The 13,655-nt window shown below is 43.7% G+C and overlaps 3 protein-coding genes across 6 annotated transcripts in view; all 3 read right to left on the bottom strand.

The window, feature by feature from the left end:
• The window catches only part of LOC127929971 (ferritin, middle subunit-like), a 74,273-nt gene that overhangs the window by 23,867 nt on the left and 36,751 nt on the right, over positions 1–13,655 (bottom strand). The window lies entirely within an intron of this gene.
• The window catches only part of LOC127929970 (ferritin, middle subunit-like), a 58,122-nt gene that overhangs the window by 23,867 nt on the left and 20,600 nt on the right, over positions 1–13,655 (bottom strand). The window lies entirely within an intron of this gene.
• Positions 1–13,655, bottom strand: part of LOC127929973 (ferritin, middle subunit-like) — a 41,444-nt gene that overhangs the window by 23,867 nt on the left and 3,922 nt on the right. For both annotated transcript variants that reach the window (XM_052518490.1, XM_052518491.1), the window contains exons 3-4: positions 12,429–12,554; positions 11,940–12,158 (exon numbers count right to left, since the gene is read on the bottom strand). In XM_052518490.1, coding sequence (XP_052374450.1) covers positions 12,003–12,158; positions 12,429–12,554 — 282 coding nt within the window. In that variant the 3' untranslated portion in view covers positions 11,940–12,002. The remainder of the gene's footprint in view (positions 1–11,939; positions 12,159–12,428; positions 12,555–13,655) is intronic.

The following is a 13,655-nucleotide window of genomic DNA, read 5'->3' as shown; positions in this document are numbered from 1 at the left end:
TTATTTTACATGCAAATCTTTTTACGGGAAATCTTTTCTGTAATGTTCAACCCAGAGAACATGTGTTAAGTTGTCCAGAGCCTTCCATCATGTCCCAGCCGCAAAAGACTAAACAGTAATAATATGTAAATGGTTAACCATTCCATAACTCTCAGTGCTAGAGGCGTCACTACAAACCCTGGTTCGATTCCAGGCTGTATCACAACCTCATTGTGAGTCCCACAATCGTGGCACAAATAGCGCCGATCCGGGTTAGGGTTTGGCCACGGTAGGCCGTGAAGAGGGCCACCATTGTTCCTGTTCCCAAGAATCTAAGGTAACTGAGCTAAAACTACCGCCCCATCACAGCACTCACTTCAGTCATCATGAAGTGCTTTGAGAGACTAGTCAAGGACCATATCACCTCCACCCTACCTGACACCCAAGACCCACTCCAATTGCTTACAAATAGGTCCACAGACGATGCAATCTCAACCACACTGCACACTGCCCTAACCCACCTGGACAAGAGGAATACCTATGTGAGAATGCTTTTCATTTTGTGCTACAACTCATTCAACACCATAGTACCAATCAAGCTCGTCATCAAGCTGAGACCCTGGGAACAAATGACAGTGAAACTGGGTACTGGACTTCAGAAAATACCCCCAGGTGGTGAGGTTTGATGGTTCAGGATCTCCTCCCGCTGATCCTCAACACGGGGTTCCCAAATCGTTCTGAGCCCTCTCCTGTACTCCCTGTTCACATGCAGTGGCCACGCACTCCTCCAACTCAATCATCAAGTTTGTGGACGAAACAACAGTGGTAGGGAGTTGATTACCAACAACGTTAGCCAGAACAAATTGGCCTACAGGGAGGAGGTGAGGGCCCTCGGAAATGGCGTCAGGAAAATAACCTCAAACTGCAACGTCAACAAAACTAAGGAGATGATTGTGGACTTCAGCAAATGAGGAACACCCCCTACCAATCGATGGAACAGTAGTGGAGAGGGTAGCAAGTTGGAGTTCCTCAGATTTACATCACAGACAAACTGAACTGGTCCACTCACACTGACAGTCCAGGAAGTTCTAAGTGAGCAGCGTTTTTCAGCAGAAGGAAACTGAAAAATAGGCTTTTCACAAAGCACTCACAATTTCTACAGATGCAAATCTTTAGCAAATCTTTCGGGCTGTATTCAACCCAGAGAACATGTGTTAAGCCTCAACCGGGCTCTCAGAGGGTAGTGACCAGTCTGCACAAAGTTATCAAACAGTAAAATACTGCCCTCCAGGACACCATTCCACCACCCGATGTTACAGGAAGGCCATAAAGATCATCAAGGACATCAACCACCGAACCACTGCCTGTATCACCCCGCTATCATCCAGAAGGCGAGGTCAGTACAGGTGCATCAAAGCTGGCCTAGTGACTGAAAAACAGTTTCTATTCAAGGCCATCAGACTGTTAAACAGCCACCACTAACATTGTTCCTGTTCCCAAGAAAGCTGTCATTGACACTGACCCAACTCCAGCCACTTTAATACTCACTTGATGGGAAATGATGTAAGTATATCACTAGCCACTTTAAACAATGCTACCTTATATAATGTTACACCCTACATTATTCATCTCATTTGCATACGTATATACTGTCTCTACATCATCGACTGCATCCTTATGTAATACATGTATCACTAGCCACTTTAACTATGCCACTTTGTTTACTTTGTCTACATACTCATCTCATATGTATATACTGTTCATACCATCTACTGTATGCTGCTCTGTACCATCACCATTCATATATCCTTATGTACATATTCTTTATCCCCTTACACTGTGTATAAGACAGTAGTTTTGGAATTGTTAGTTAGATTACTTGTTGGTTATCACTGCATTGTGGAACTAGAAGCACAAGCATTTCGCTCCACCGCATTAACATCTGCTAACCATGTGTATGTGACAAATAAAATTTGATTTGATTTGATTTGATTGTAAATAAGAATGTGCTCTTAACTGACTTGCGTAGTTAAATAAAGTTAAATAAAAAAATAACAAATTCTTATTTTACAATGACGGCCTACACGGCCAAACTCTCCCCTAACCCGGAAGATCCCTATTCAATTGGCTCCCGAGTGGTGCAGTGGTCTAAGGCACTGCATCTCAGTGCAAGAGGTACCACTCTTGAACCAGTCCCTGTTTCAAATCCAGGCTGGATTATAGCCCATGGGGGTGGACACCCATTGACCCAGTGTTGTCCAGGGTAGGCTGTCATTGTAAATAATAAGTTGTTCTTAACTGACTTGCCTAGTTAAATAAAGCTCAACAAAATATAATTATAATTATTTAACTCAGAAACATAAAAATAATGTTTGAAACACTTTTTTGCAGCTTTTGATGTAATTGATCATAATCTGCTGCTGGAAATATATTGGCTTTACATCCCCTGCTATATTGTCGATCTAGAGTTACCTGTCTAACAGAACACAGAGGGTGTTCTTTAATGGAATCCTCTCCAACATAATCTAGGTAGAGTCAGGCATTCCCCAGAGCAGCTTTCTAGGCCCCTTATTGTTTCTATCTTTACTAATGACTTGCCACTGGCGCTGAGTGAAGCCTGTGTGTCTATGTATACTGATGACTCAACACTATACACATCAGCTACCACAGCAGGTGTAATCACTGCAAACCTTAAGAGCTGCAGTCAGTTTCAGAATGGGTGGCAAGAAATAAGTTAGTCCTAAATACATGAATTTCAAAAACTAAAGGCCCTGTATTTGGGACCTAAAATTAAAACACTAAACCTCAACTAAATCTTGTAATGAATAATGTGGAAATGTAACAAGTTAAGTCTAAACTTATTGGACTTACCCTGTATTGTAAACTGTCATGGTCAAAACATATTGATACAACAATAACTAAGATGGGGAGAGGTCTGTCCATAATAAAGCACTGCTCTGCCTTCTTAACAATGATCAACAAGGTAGGTCCTACAGGCCCTAGTATTGTCACACCTGGACTACTGTCCAGTCGTTTGGTCAGGTGCCACAAAGAGGGACTTAGGAAAATTACAATTGGCCAAGAACTGGGCAGCACGACTCACCCTTAAATGTACACAGAGAGCTAACATTATACATGTCAATCTCTCATGGCTCAAAGTAGAGATTTTCTTCATCACTACTTGTATTTGTGAGAATTATTGTCATATTGAATGCACCGAGCTGTCAGTTTAAACTACTAGCACACAACTCAGACACCAATGCATACCCCACAATGTAACTGACAGTTAGACTTACAGGTTATGTCGTTGTCTTTTGTTTCAATTGTTTATGTGTCCGCTGTGCGGGGGAAATGATAATACAAGCGGAACTACGTAGCTAATACTGTTGTAACGGGGATCCTTATTGTAGCAACACACCTTTGGAGGGAAGGCAATCCTGCGCTGCGTTAGCTAAGTTTTCATGTCATCGGGTGTAGTTCATAAAGGTTGAAGAGTGTATGTTAGGATGAAGTGTGAATTCATGCCAGGAATAATAAGTGTGAAGTTTGATTTCCTCCCTTCTGTAATAAGCAGCCAATGAGGTATTTGTTCCTTTATTCATGTGTTAATCTGAACCTGTTATAACGCCGGTTAAACTGTTATGTATGTAAGCACTTCAGAGTTATACCAAGCTAATAAGTCACTCGTAAGATAAGGTTGTAAGAGTGTGCTTAACTGTATTTTTCATTTACTTTATAGTTCTCACGGAAGGTGATAATTCTGACTAAAACTACAGAATAAAGCCGCCAGTTAAAATCAAGGAACGGTTGTGCTCGTGGTTACTGAAGGGAGCTACAGTGAGAACTCACTGCTCTTCACGAGCAAGAGAGAAAGAAGAATCACATCCAGCTGTAAAACGTCTACAAGATTCCCAAATCCTGGTAGACCCTGTCATCTGCCAGATAAGAGTTTTGCACCTACCTGCAAACTAAGAAGAAAATCTCCACATAAGGAAGCATCGTGAGGCAACATAAGGTCAAGACTAACAGGAAAGTCAGACACGCAAGTACAAGTCAAGGTGTTTGAAGGTGGTCCTAGCCTTGTGAACAGCTAATAAGAGACTTTAAGATTACAATTCGTAAGGACTGGAGATAGTTGTCTATTTCATAAAGACTCTGGTATTATGCATTTGCTCTTTCTATCTTAATGTATCACTGGTATGTGTATTACTGAAAAATATTATTTGATACTTACCAAAAAATATATATATAGTCACAAACATTAAGGGTCAGCGTACACCTATTAATTATATATTCACCTGTAAGTTAATAGTGTAATTGTTTGGTAAGGTGTTTGTTCAAGCCTTTGTTACAAGCATTATACATGTTTATACCACATACTGAGTTTTAAATTACAGTGAATTAGAGTATAAATTACCTACTCACTTATCCAAACCTTAGCTAGAATTGATTTGACTTGATTTAGAATGTCAGAAAGAGGTAGTTTCACTAAAGGTGATAGAGATGGGGTGGGTCAAGTTGAGCAGCTGCAGCAACACCTCGCAAACTTCGAGCCTTCATCAGAACAAAAAGAACAGCAGGAAGAGGCCCAGACTGGTGTGGAGTCACTTCGGCCAGTGAATGATGATACAGAGGCTGCTAATGAGATAGCACAACAAGAGCCACGAAAAGGTGAGAGGGTCCGCAGGTTAACTGAAAAGGGCAGAGAACTGCGCGACGAAAGGTGGAGACAGCTCGAACATCGTTTCAGGGTCAGCTATGAGAAGTGGAAGGCTCTGGTAAAGGAAGCAAAACTGTCACTGACAGGCTGTTGCTCTGAAGACCTACTAGAAGACCTCTTAAACAAGATTAGCCATGCCTCTACAGAGCTAAACCTTGTCTATGTAAATTTGCGTCAAATCGACATTCCCGACAACGATATACGACGCAGAGTTGATACTTGTGAAGCAGTTACAATGTCTATTATCAAGACTGTAAGGTGTCATTTAAAAGGCAGGGAAGAAGGTCAAAGTAACCAGATAGAGTTGCACTGGAAGGACAGCAATTCCTTGTGCATGTCTGAACTCTCACATAAGTCAAGTCTCAACTATCAGCCCTCAAGTGCTTCCTCCCAGTCTCAAAGCAACTCAAAGGTCAACTCCAGACGCTCAAGCGTGTCATCTGTCAAGAGACAAGAGGCTGCGGCGGAAGTTGCTGCTAACCAAGCAGCTTTAGAAGTAATGGTTAAGCAAGAACGCCAACTAGAAGAGCTTCAGCGACTCGAAGATGAAGATAAGAAGAGGACAGAAGAAGCTGAGGCTGTGAAACGCAGCTTAGAAGAAGCTAGGCTGCGAGTCAAGTTAGAGGTAGAAAATGCTGCCAGACGAAGGACACTAGAAGACAAGCGTAGAGAGTTAGAGCGCCTAGAAGTGCTCAAGAAACTAAATGCTGCCAAGGCGCGAATGCAAGTGTATGAGCAAGATGAAAACTCAGAGGACGAGAAGAGAGAACTACTCTCTAACTGCAAATCTATGAAAGAAGTCACGCACAGAAGTGGCTCATTTCACAGTCTCTCACCACAACATGTTGTGACAAGCACACAGCAAGAAGATGGCACCAAGACCATGTTCAGGTTACTAGCGGAATCAATCAGTGAAAGCCGCCTCCCCATACCAGAACCAGTAACATTCAATGGAGAACCACTCTCGTTCACTGACTGGAAGGTCTCTTTTCAGACTCTGATAGACAGGAAGAACATACCAGCAACTGAGAAGATATATTACTTGAGAAAATATATTGGTGGGCCTGCCAAGAAAGCCATCGAAAGTTACTTTATGTTAGGAACAGAGTCAGCCTACTATGCTGCATGGACCATTCTTGAAGAAAGGTACGGAAACAAATTCCTCATCGCCAAGTCCTTCAGAGATAAGCTCAATGCATGGCCTAAGATAGGATCCAAGGACAGTCTTGAACTTAGAGACCTTGTAGACTTTCTTCGCAGCTGTGAGGCTGCTATGTCTCAGAATAAGGGCCTGGAGGTGCTTAATGACTGTAATGAAAACCAAAAGATCCTCGCTAAACTTCCAGATTGGCTAACTTCAAGATGGAATAGAAAGGTCATAGACATCTTAGAAGAAACTGAGATCTTTCCAAGCTTCAGTCAGTTTGTGAAGTTTCTCACGAGAGAAGCAAAGATCGCTTGCAATCCTGTGACATCCCTTCATGCTTTGAAACCAAGCGAAGATGGAAAACCTAAGACGCCAAGGATTCAAAGCCCCGGAGCAAGGGTATTAGCAACTAACTCTGATGAGAAAGATACTGTTACTAGTTGTGTCTTCTGTGAGAAGTCAGGTCACAGTCTCCACAAATGCTGGAAGTTCATGGATAAGCCCACCGCAGAGCGACAGAAGTTTGTTCAAGAGAATAAATTGTGCTTTGGCTGTTTAAGGCCTGGGCATCGCTCAAAAGATTGTGATAACAGGAACACCTGTGACACGTGTCAGAGGAGGCATCCATCCTGCCTGCACGAAGATCGTACTAAAGAAAGGTTATGGGATAGGAAGACCTCACAAGATAAGGGGACAAGAGCGTCAAGTGAGGCCATATCGAACAGAGTCGTAAGGGACATTAACAACACTCACACCTCCACAATCATTCCAGTATGGGTGTCAACCACAAGTGAGCCAGATCGTGAAGTTCTTGTGTATGCACTTCTTGACACCCAGAGCGACACCACTTTTATCCTTGAAGAGACAACAAAGGCTCTCAATACAAGGAAGGAGCCAATCCAACTGAAACTCTCTACAATGGCTTCAAGGAATACCATTGTGTCCTGCCAGAAGCTGTCTGGTTTGCAGGTTAGAGGGCTTTACTTGGAGAAGAAAATCCCTCTGCCAACGACCTACTCGAGAGAGTTTATTCCTGCAAACAGAGATCATATTCCTACTCCAGAGACTGCAAGAGCATGGTCTCATCTTGAACACATTGCAGAGGAGATTGCTCCTCAACAGAGCTGTGATGTCGGTCTCTTAATTGGCTACAACTGCTCCCAGGCTCTCCTACCAAGAGAAATTGTGTCTGGTAAGGGAAATCAGCCTTTGCTCAGAGAACAGATCTTGGCTGGAGCATAGTCGGCTATGGAAATCCATGTATCGACTATGGCGACCCTATTGGAGTGAGTCATCGGGTTATCGTTAGACAGGTGATGCCAAGCCTTCAATCTTCTTCCAACCTCACAAATCAAGTACACTATGTTTGTAGAACACGTGTAAGAGAGGTAATCACAACACTGGACATTATCAAGACGCTTGAATCTGACTTCAACGAGAGAGCTGCAGAAGAGGACCTCATATCTCAAGAGGATATCCGGTTCCTGAAGAAAATGAAAGAGGGCATCAGACGTAAGGACAATGGACATTATGAGATGCCGCTGCCGTTTAAGGAAGAAAGACCCAATCTGCCGAACAATAAAACATGTGCAGTTCACCGACTCAAGTGCCTGGAAAGGAGGCTAAGGAGAGACAAGCAGTACTACAAGGACTACACAGCATTCATGGAAGAGACTATAGCTTGTGGAGATGCTGAGAAGGTCTCTAAAGAGGAAATTAACAAGCATCCAGCATGGTACATCCCGCACCATGGGGTTTATCACCCACAAAAGCCTGGGAAGATACGAGTCGTCTTTGACTGCTCAGCTAAGTTTCGAGAGACGTCCTTGAATGATCATCTCCTTACCGGTCCAGAGTTGACAAACACATTGCTGGGCGTCCTTTGTCGTTTTCGTAAGGGGCCAGTTGCAATCATGTGTGACGTAGAGCGCATGTTCCACCAGTTTCATGTGAAAGCAGAAGACCAAGATTATCTACGGTTCCTTTGGTGGGAGAATGGAGATCTAGAGTCTCAACCCTCAGTGTATCGTATGAAGGTCCACTTGTTCGGCGCAGCTTCATCTCCTGGTTGCGCCAACTATGGTCTCAAACATCTTGCTGCCGAAGGACGAGGAAGCTTCAGCGAGAAGTCTATCCAGTTCATAGAAAGGAACTTTTATGTTGATGATGGGTTGACGAGCGTATCGCCTGAAGCTGAAGCGCCCAGCTGGTGAAAGAAGCAAGAGAGCTTTGCAGCATCGGCAAACTTCGGTTGCACAAGTTTATCTCTAACAGCAAGGAAGTTATAGCCACAATTCCCAAGGAAGAACGTGCCAAGGGTGCCAAAGACCTGGATATGGCTCTGGGTGAACCACACATGGAGAGAGCGCTTGGTGTACTGTGGTGTGTCGCATCAGACGAGTTCCAGTTTAGAGTAGTTGTCAAGGAACGCCCACTCACAAGAAGAGGAGTGTTGTCTACAGTAGCCTCTGTATATGATCCGCTTGGGTTTGTGGCACCCTTTGTCCTGGCGGGGAAGCAGATCTTGCAGCGGATGTGTCGTGACAAAATCGACTGGGATGACCCCCTTCCAGATGACCTACGTTCCCAGTGGGAATTCTGGCTCCAAGGTCTACAAAACTTGTCTGAGGTAAGGATCCAACGAAGCTACTTGCCATCAAGTTTCAAGGAGGTGCAGAGTTATGAGCTCCATCACTTCTCTGACGCTAGTACCTCAGGTTATGGAGAGTGCTCATACCTCAGAACAATCAGCACCGCAGGAGAAGTTCATTGCTCCCTAGTTATGGGGAAGTCGAGAGTCGCCCCTCCAAGGTTACGACCATACCACGACTGGAACTTTCAGCAGCGGTGGTAGCTGTTCGAACAAGTGACATGCTCAAAAAGGAGCTAGAGATACAAGGTCTACAGGAATACTTCTGGACCGACTCGAAGGTAGTTCTTGGCTACATCAACAATGAAGCCAGAAGATTCCACGTCTTTGTAGCTAACCGTATTCAACGCATTAAGCAAAGCACAGATCCCGAACAATGGAGATATGTGACCTCTGAAGAGAATCCTGCGGATCATGCTTCCAGAGGTCTCACATCAGAACAGCTCATGGCTTCCAACTGGTTCACAGGTCCAGACTTTCTTTGGCATGAAGAACTTCCCAAAGGACAAGTCAAGGGGGAAGAGTTCTCAGACAATGATCCAGAGCTGAAATCCCTGGTCCATGATACCCAAGCAAAGGAAGAAAGATCATTACTAGATCACCTTCATAAGTTCTCAGACTGGGCAAGAGTGGTAAAAGCTATTGCCAGGCTCAAACGACATGTCAAGGAAGCCATAGGCTTAAAATTGAGGTCCAGTGAAGCTACAAGCATAGAAGAAAGGAGAGAGGCAGAGCTCACCATTATAAAGATGGTTCAAGAAGCAGCTTTCTCCCCATGAGATACACAACCTCAGGCACCAGAAAGACATCAAGACCAAAGATAAAGCAAGCAAGTTGCATAAATTGAGTCCATTTCTGGATGAGCAAGGTATCCTCAGGGTGGGAGGTCGCTTGGCTCATGCAACTCTTCATTCCCATGTGAAGCATCCCGCAATCCTGCACTATCATGAAAGAAAGAGTACGACACCAAGGACGTGGAATGACGATCAATGAGCTGCGATCCAACGGTATATGGATCCTAGGATGCAGCAATGCAGTTTCCTCTCACATCTACAAATGTGTGAAATGCAGGAAATTCAGAAGATGTACAGAAGGGCAAAGGATGGCAGATCTTCCGAAGGAACGCATGGAGACCGCGCCTCCCTTCACATACTGCGGGATGGACTGCTTTGGACCTTTCTATGCCAAGGACGGAAGAAGAGAGTTAAAGCGTTATGGGCTCCTATTCACTTGCATGGGCTCCCGAGCAGTTCACATTGAAATGCTTGACGACTTAACCACCGACGCTTTTATCAATTCCCTGCGTTCATTCATTGCCATACGCGGTAATGTTCGTCAAATCAGATGTGATCAAGGCAGCAACTTCATTGGCGCAAGACGCGAGTTTGTGGACGCCCTGAAAGAAATGGATCAAACACGACTGAAGGAACTTGGATGCGAGTTTATCATGAACACCCCATCTTCAAGTCACATGGGTGGTGTTTGGGAAAGGCAAATCTGCACGATACGAAGTGTCTTAACATCCACTCTTGATCAGTCAGACGGAAGACTCGACACCGCTTCTCTGCGTACCTTTCTCTATGAAGTCATGGCGATTTTAAATAGTAGGCCCCTAACTACGGAATATCTGAATGATCCATTAGGTCCAGAACCTCTCACGCCAAATCACATCTTAACAATGAAGTCCACAGTTATCTTACTTGTATTTGTGAGAATTATTGACATATTGAATGCACCGAGCTGTCAGTTTAAACTACTAGCACACAACTCAGACACCAATGCATACCACACAAGACATGTCTCCAGGTCTCATCACAGTCCCCAAGTCCAGAACAGACTATGAGAGGTGCACAGTACTACAGAGAGACATGACATGGCTACTGTTCCACATCAAGTCATGCAAACAGTAAATTAGATTTAAAAATAGTTAGATACAACTTGCTGGACAGCGGGGAGGGTGAAGAGACACATATGCACTATAGACACGCACATTTATTTTGTGTTGTCGATATATGGTAGAGTAGTGGCCTGAGGGCAAACACATGTGGCGACATTTGGTTTGTAATGTATAGAACTGCCTTTATTTCACTGGACCCCAGGAAGAGTAGCTGCTGCCTTGACAGCAGGTAATTGGGATCCATAACACAAATGTTTGTAAATGTCAAGGAACATGTCGTTTAGCCAGGTGCCTTCTAGTGGCCTTTTCAGGTACTTCAGATTCTCACAAATCTCAGGCCCTCCATGGAGCTTTCACATATAAAATGTACTTTTACATAAACCATCAACTTAGTGAAAACCATTACCTTTAAAAATGTACTCAATTATTTTACCATGTCAGTATTTCATGGTTGTAAAGGTTGGTGGCAGTTGTGTAAAGACAAATGGATGAGTGGGAGAATGATTGAAAATGCCATTGTTGATCAAACACATTTAATTAGGCTATTTTCCCCTTCAACCACCTGGTCTATCCACTAGAAACCCATGTACTATATGGACACATGAAAAATAGAAATATTTTCAGTTAAAGTATAAATGACCAAAGTTAGACTGCCTGTTAATTACAGAACACTTAATTGGTAAATTACCAGTAGCTTTGCAACCATATGACCGCTCCAATAAGCCCTTTATGGTGAACGAGAGGCATTAGGATTTCTATTGTGATTATTCAGTTAGTTTGTTGGTAGGAGAACTATTAGCAACTGAAACAAGAGTCAAGATGCATTTTATGTCAGTAAGAGCTTAACTTCCCATCACTAGAGAAATGTGTATTTTACCTTTAACTAGGGAAGTCAGTTAAGAACAAATTCTTGTTTTCAATGATGGCCTAGGAACAGAGGGTTAACTACCTTGTTCAGGGGCAGAAGACCAATTTGTAGCTTGTCAGCTCAGGGATTCGATCTTCCAACCTTTCAGTTACTAGTCCAACACTCTAACCACTAGGCTACGCTGCAGCCCCACGCGGCATACAGATTTCCCTCGAGGCTGTCTAATAACCTTTTGAGATGCAGAGTTAAGGTCTTCATTGACTGTAGTTACCCATTTCACTTTTATGGGTAGAGTTGACAGTTGGGCCCTTAATTGACATGGCATCTGTCACATTTCTTGTAATAGTGCCCTGTGGTGAGAGGTAACATCCTTTATAAAACCTCATGTTGAACTTATCCTATTGTTATGACCCTCAGCCACTAGTTGGTCTACAATTGTCAGTATTTATCACTGGTATGAAGATGCTCAGTAAGACCGAGCAAAGAACCTGAATAGACTGAATCATTACTACAGGTCAACACTTAGAAAAAAACTTTAGTGATATTTTTTTATTGTTTTACAAGATGCCTTGCCTCCAAAATACAGTAGTGTTGTCAACAAAAACATCAATGTCACAGCAGTGTTGCACTGCACCAGTTTAACACTCTCCCTCCCTATAAATGTAAAGCCAGTAGGATCTATCAGAGAAGCCAGGAGTCCTGGTCTGAGGCTGGAGGCCGTAGCCTGGGGATGGAAGCGGTTTAGCTCTGGCCTCCCAGGGTGTGCTTGTCAAACAGGTACTCTGCCATCTTGTTGTTGACAGCATCCATCTTGGTGAGGTTTGTGATGTAGTCTCCCAGCTTCTTAATGGCCTCCACCTGCTCATTCAGGTAATGGGTCTCCAGGAAGTGACACAGCTAAAGAGGGAAAACAGGTCAGAAAAGAGAATGACTACAGACTATTGTAGATACAGTAACACACAAGAGCCTGGTGGTAATGGCATAAGTGCAGATAATGAGGTGTTTACAGCTGTCTAACTCCTGCACGAGCTGCATCGTGTGTGTAAAGTGGCATTCATGCGTCTAAAGAGGCAGGTCACACAATCATGTGTAATTAGTTAGCAGAGGTACAACAACCTGATCAGCTCCTGGGACAGTACCTGTATTCTATGTAATGATATTACTTACATGGGGGTCAACCTTGTCAGAAGCAATCTTGTGCAGGTCCAGCAGGGCCTGGTTCACATTCTTCTCCAGCTGCAGAGCACACTGCATGGCCTCCAGCCCATTGCCCCACTCATCACGTTCTGGCTTCTACACAGGACAGTGAACACAGAAGGGTTAGGGACTACTAGCAGATGTTTCTATACATAATTCAAAGTCAGTTCAATCAGTATATCTGACAAACTGGAACCAATGCAGAAAGATCAAGATTTAGTCATTTTAACAGTCACTATGAACAACCACATAAGCTGGAGTTTATGAAGCACATCATGGGTCCGGTGTGGCTCAGTCGATAGAGAATGGCGCTTGCAACGCCAAATGTTTCCAGAACCCCAGCTCAGCACACAACTCGATCCTACTCACGGATGGGCTATTACAGCAGACGACCACACCGGGTTCCACTCCTATCTAGAGGTCGACCGATTAATCGGAATGGCCGAGTTTCAAGATGTCATAGCAATCGGTAATCGGCATTTTCTGACACCGATCACGGCAGAGTACATTGCACTCCACAAGGAGACTGCGTGGCAGGCTGACTAGCTGTTATGCGAGTGCAGCAATGAGCCACGGTAAGGTGCTAGCTAGCATTAAACCGATCTTGTAAAAAAAACAATCTTAAAATAAATCACTAGTCATCAACCATGTGTAGTTATTACTAGATTATCTAGCTTGTTCTGCGTTGCATATAATCAACGTGGTGCCTTTTAACGTCTTATGGCTGGGGGCAGTATTGAGTAGCTTGGATGATTAAGGTTCCCGGAGTAAACTGCCTGCTACTCAGGCTCAGTTGCTAATATATGCATATTAGTAGATTTGGATAGGAAATACTGAAGTTTCTAAAACTGTTTGAATGATGTCTGAGTATAACAGGACTCTTATGGCAGGCAAAAAGCTGAGGAAAAAAATCCAACCAGGAAGTAGGAAGTCTGAGGTTTGTAGTTTTTCAACTCATAGCCTATCAAATACAGTGTCTACGGGGTCATAATGCACTTCTTAAGGCTTCCACTAGATGTCAACAGTCTTCAGAACCTTGTTTGATGCTTCTACTGTGAAGGACGAGGGAATGGGAGCGGAATTGAGTCAGGTCTGCCAGAGTGGCATGAGCTGGTCACGCGCGTTCACGAGAGTTAGCTTGCAGTCCATTGCATTTCTGAAGACAAAGGAATTCTCCGGTTGGAACATTATTGAAGA

Source organism: Oncorhynchus keta, chromosome 5 (assembly GCF_023373465.1).
Source record: "Oncorhynchus keta strain PuntledgeMale-10-30-2019 chromosome 5, Oket_V2, whole genome shotgun sequence".
Lineage (NCBI taxonomy): Eukaryota > Metazoa > Chordata > Actinopteri > Salmoniformes > Salmonidae > Oncorhynchus > Oncorhynchus keta.
This window is presented reverse-complemented; position numbering and strand designations above follow the sequence as displayed.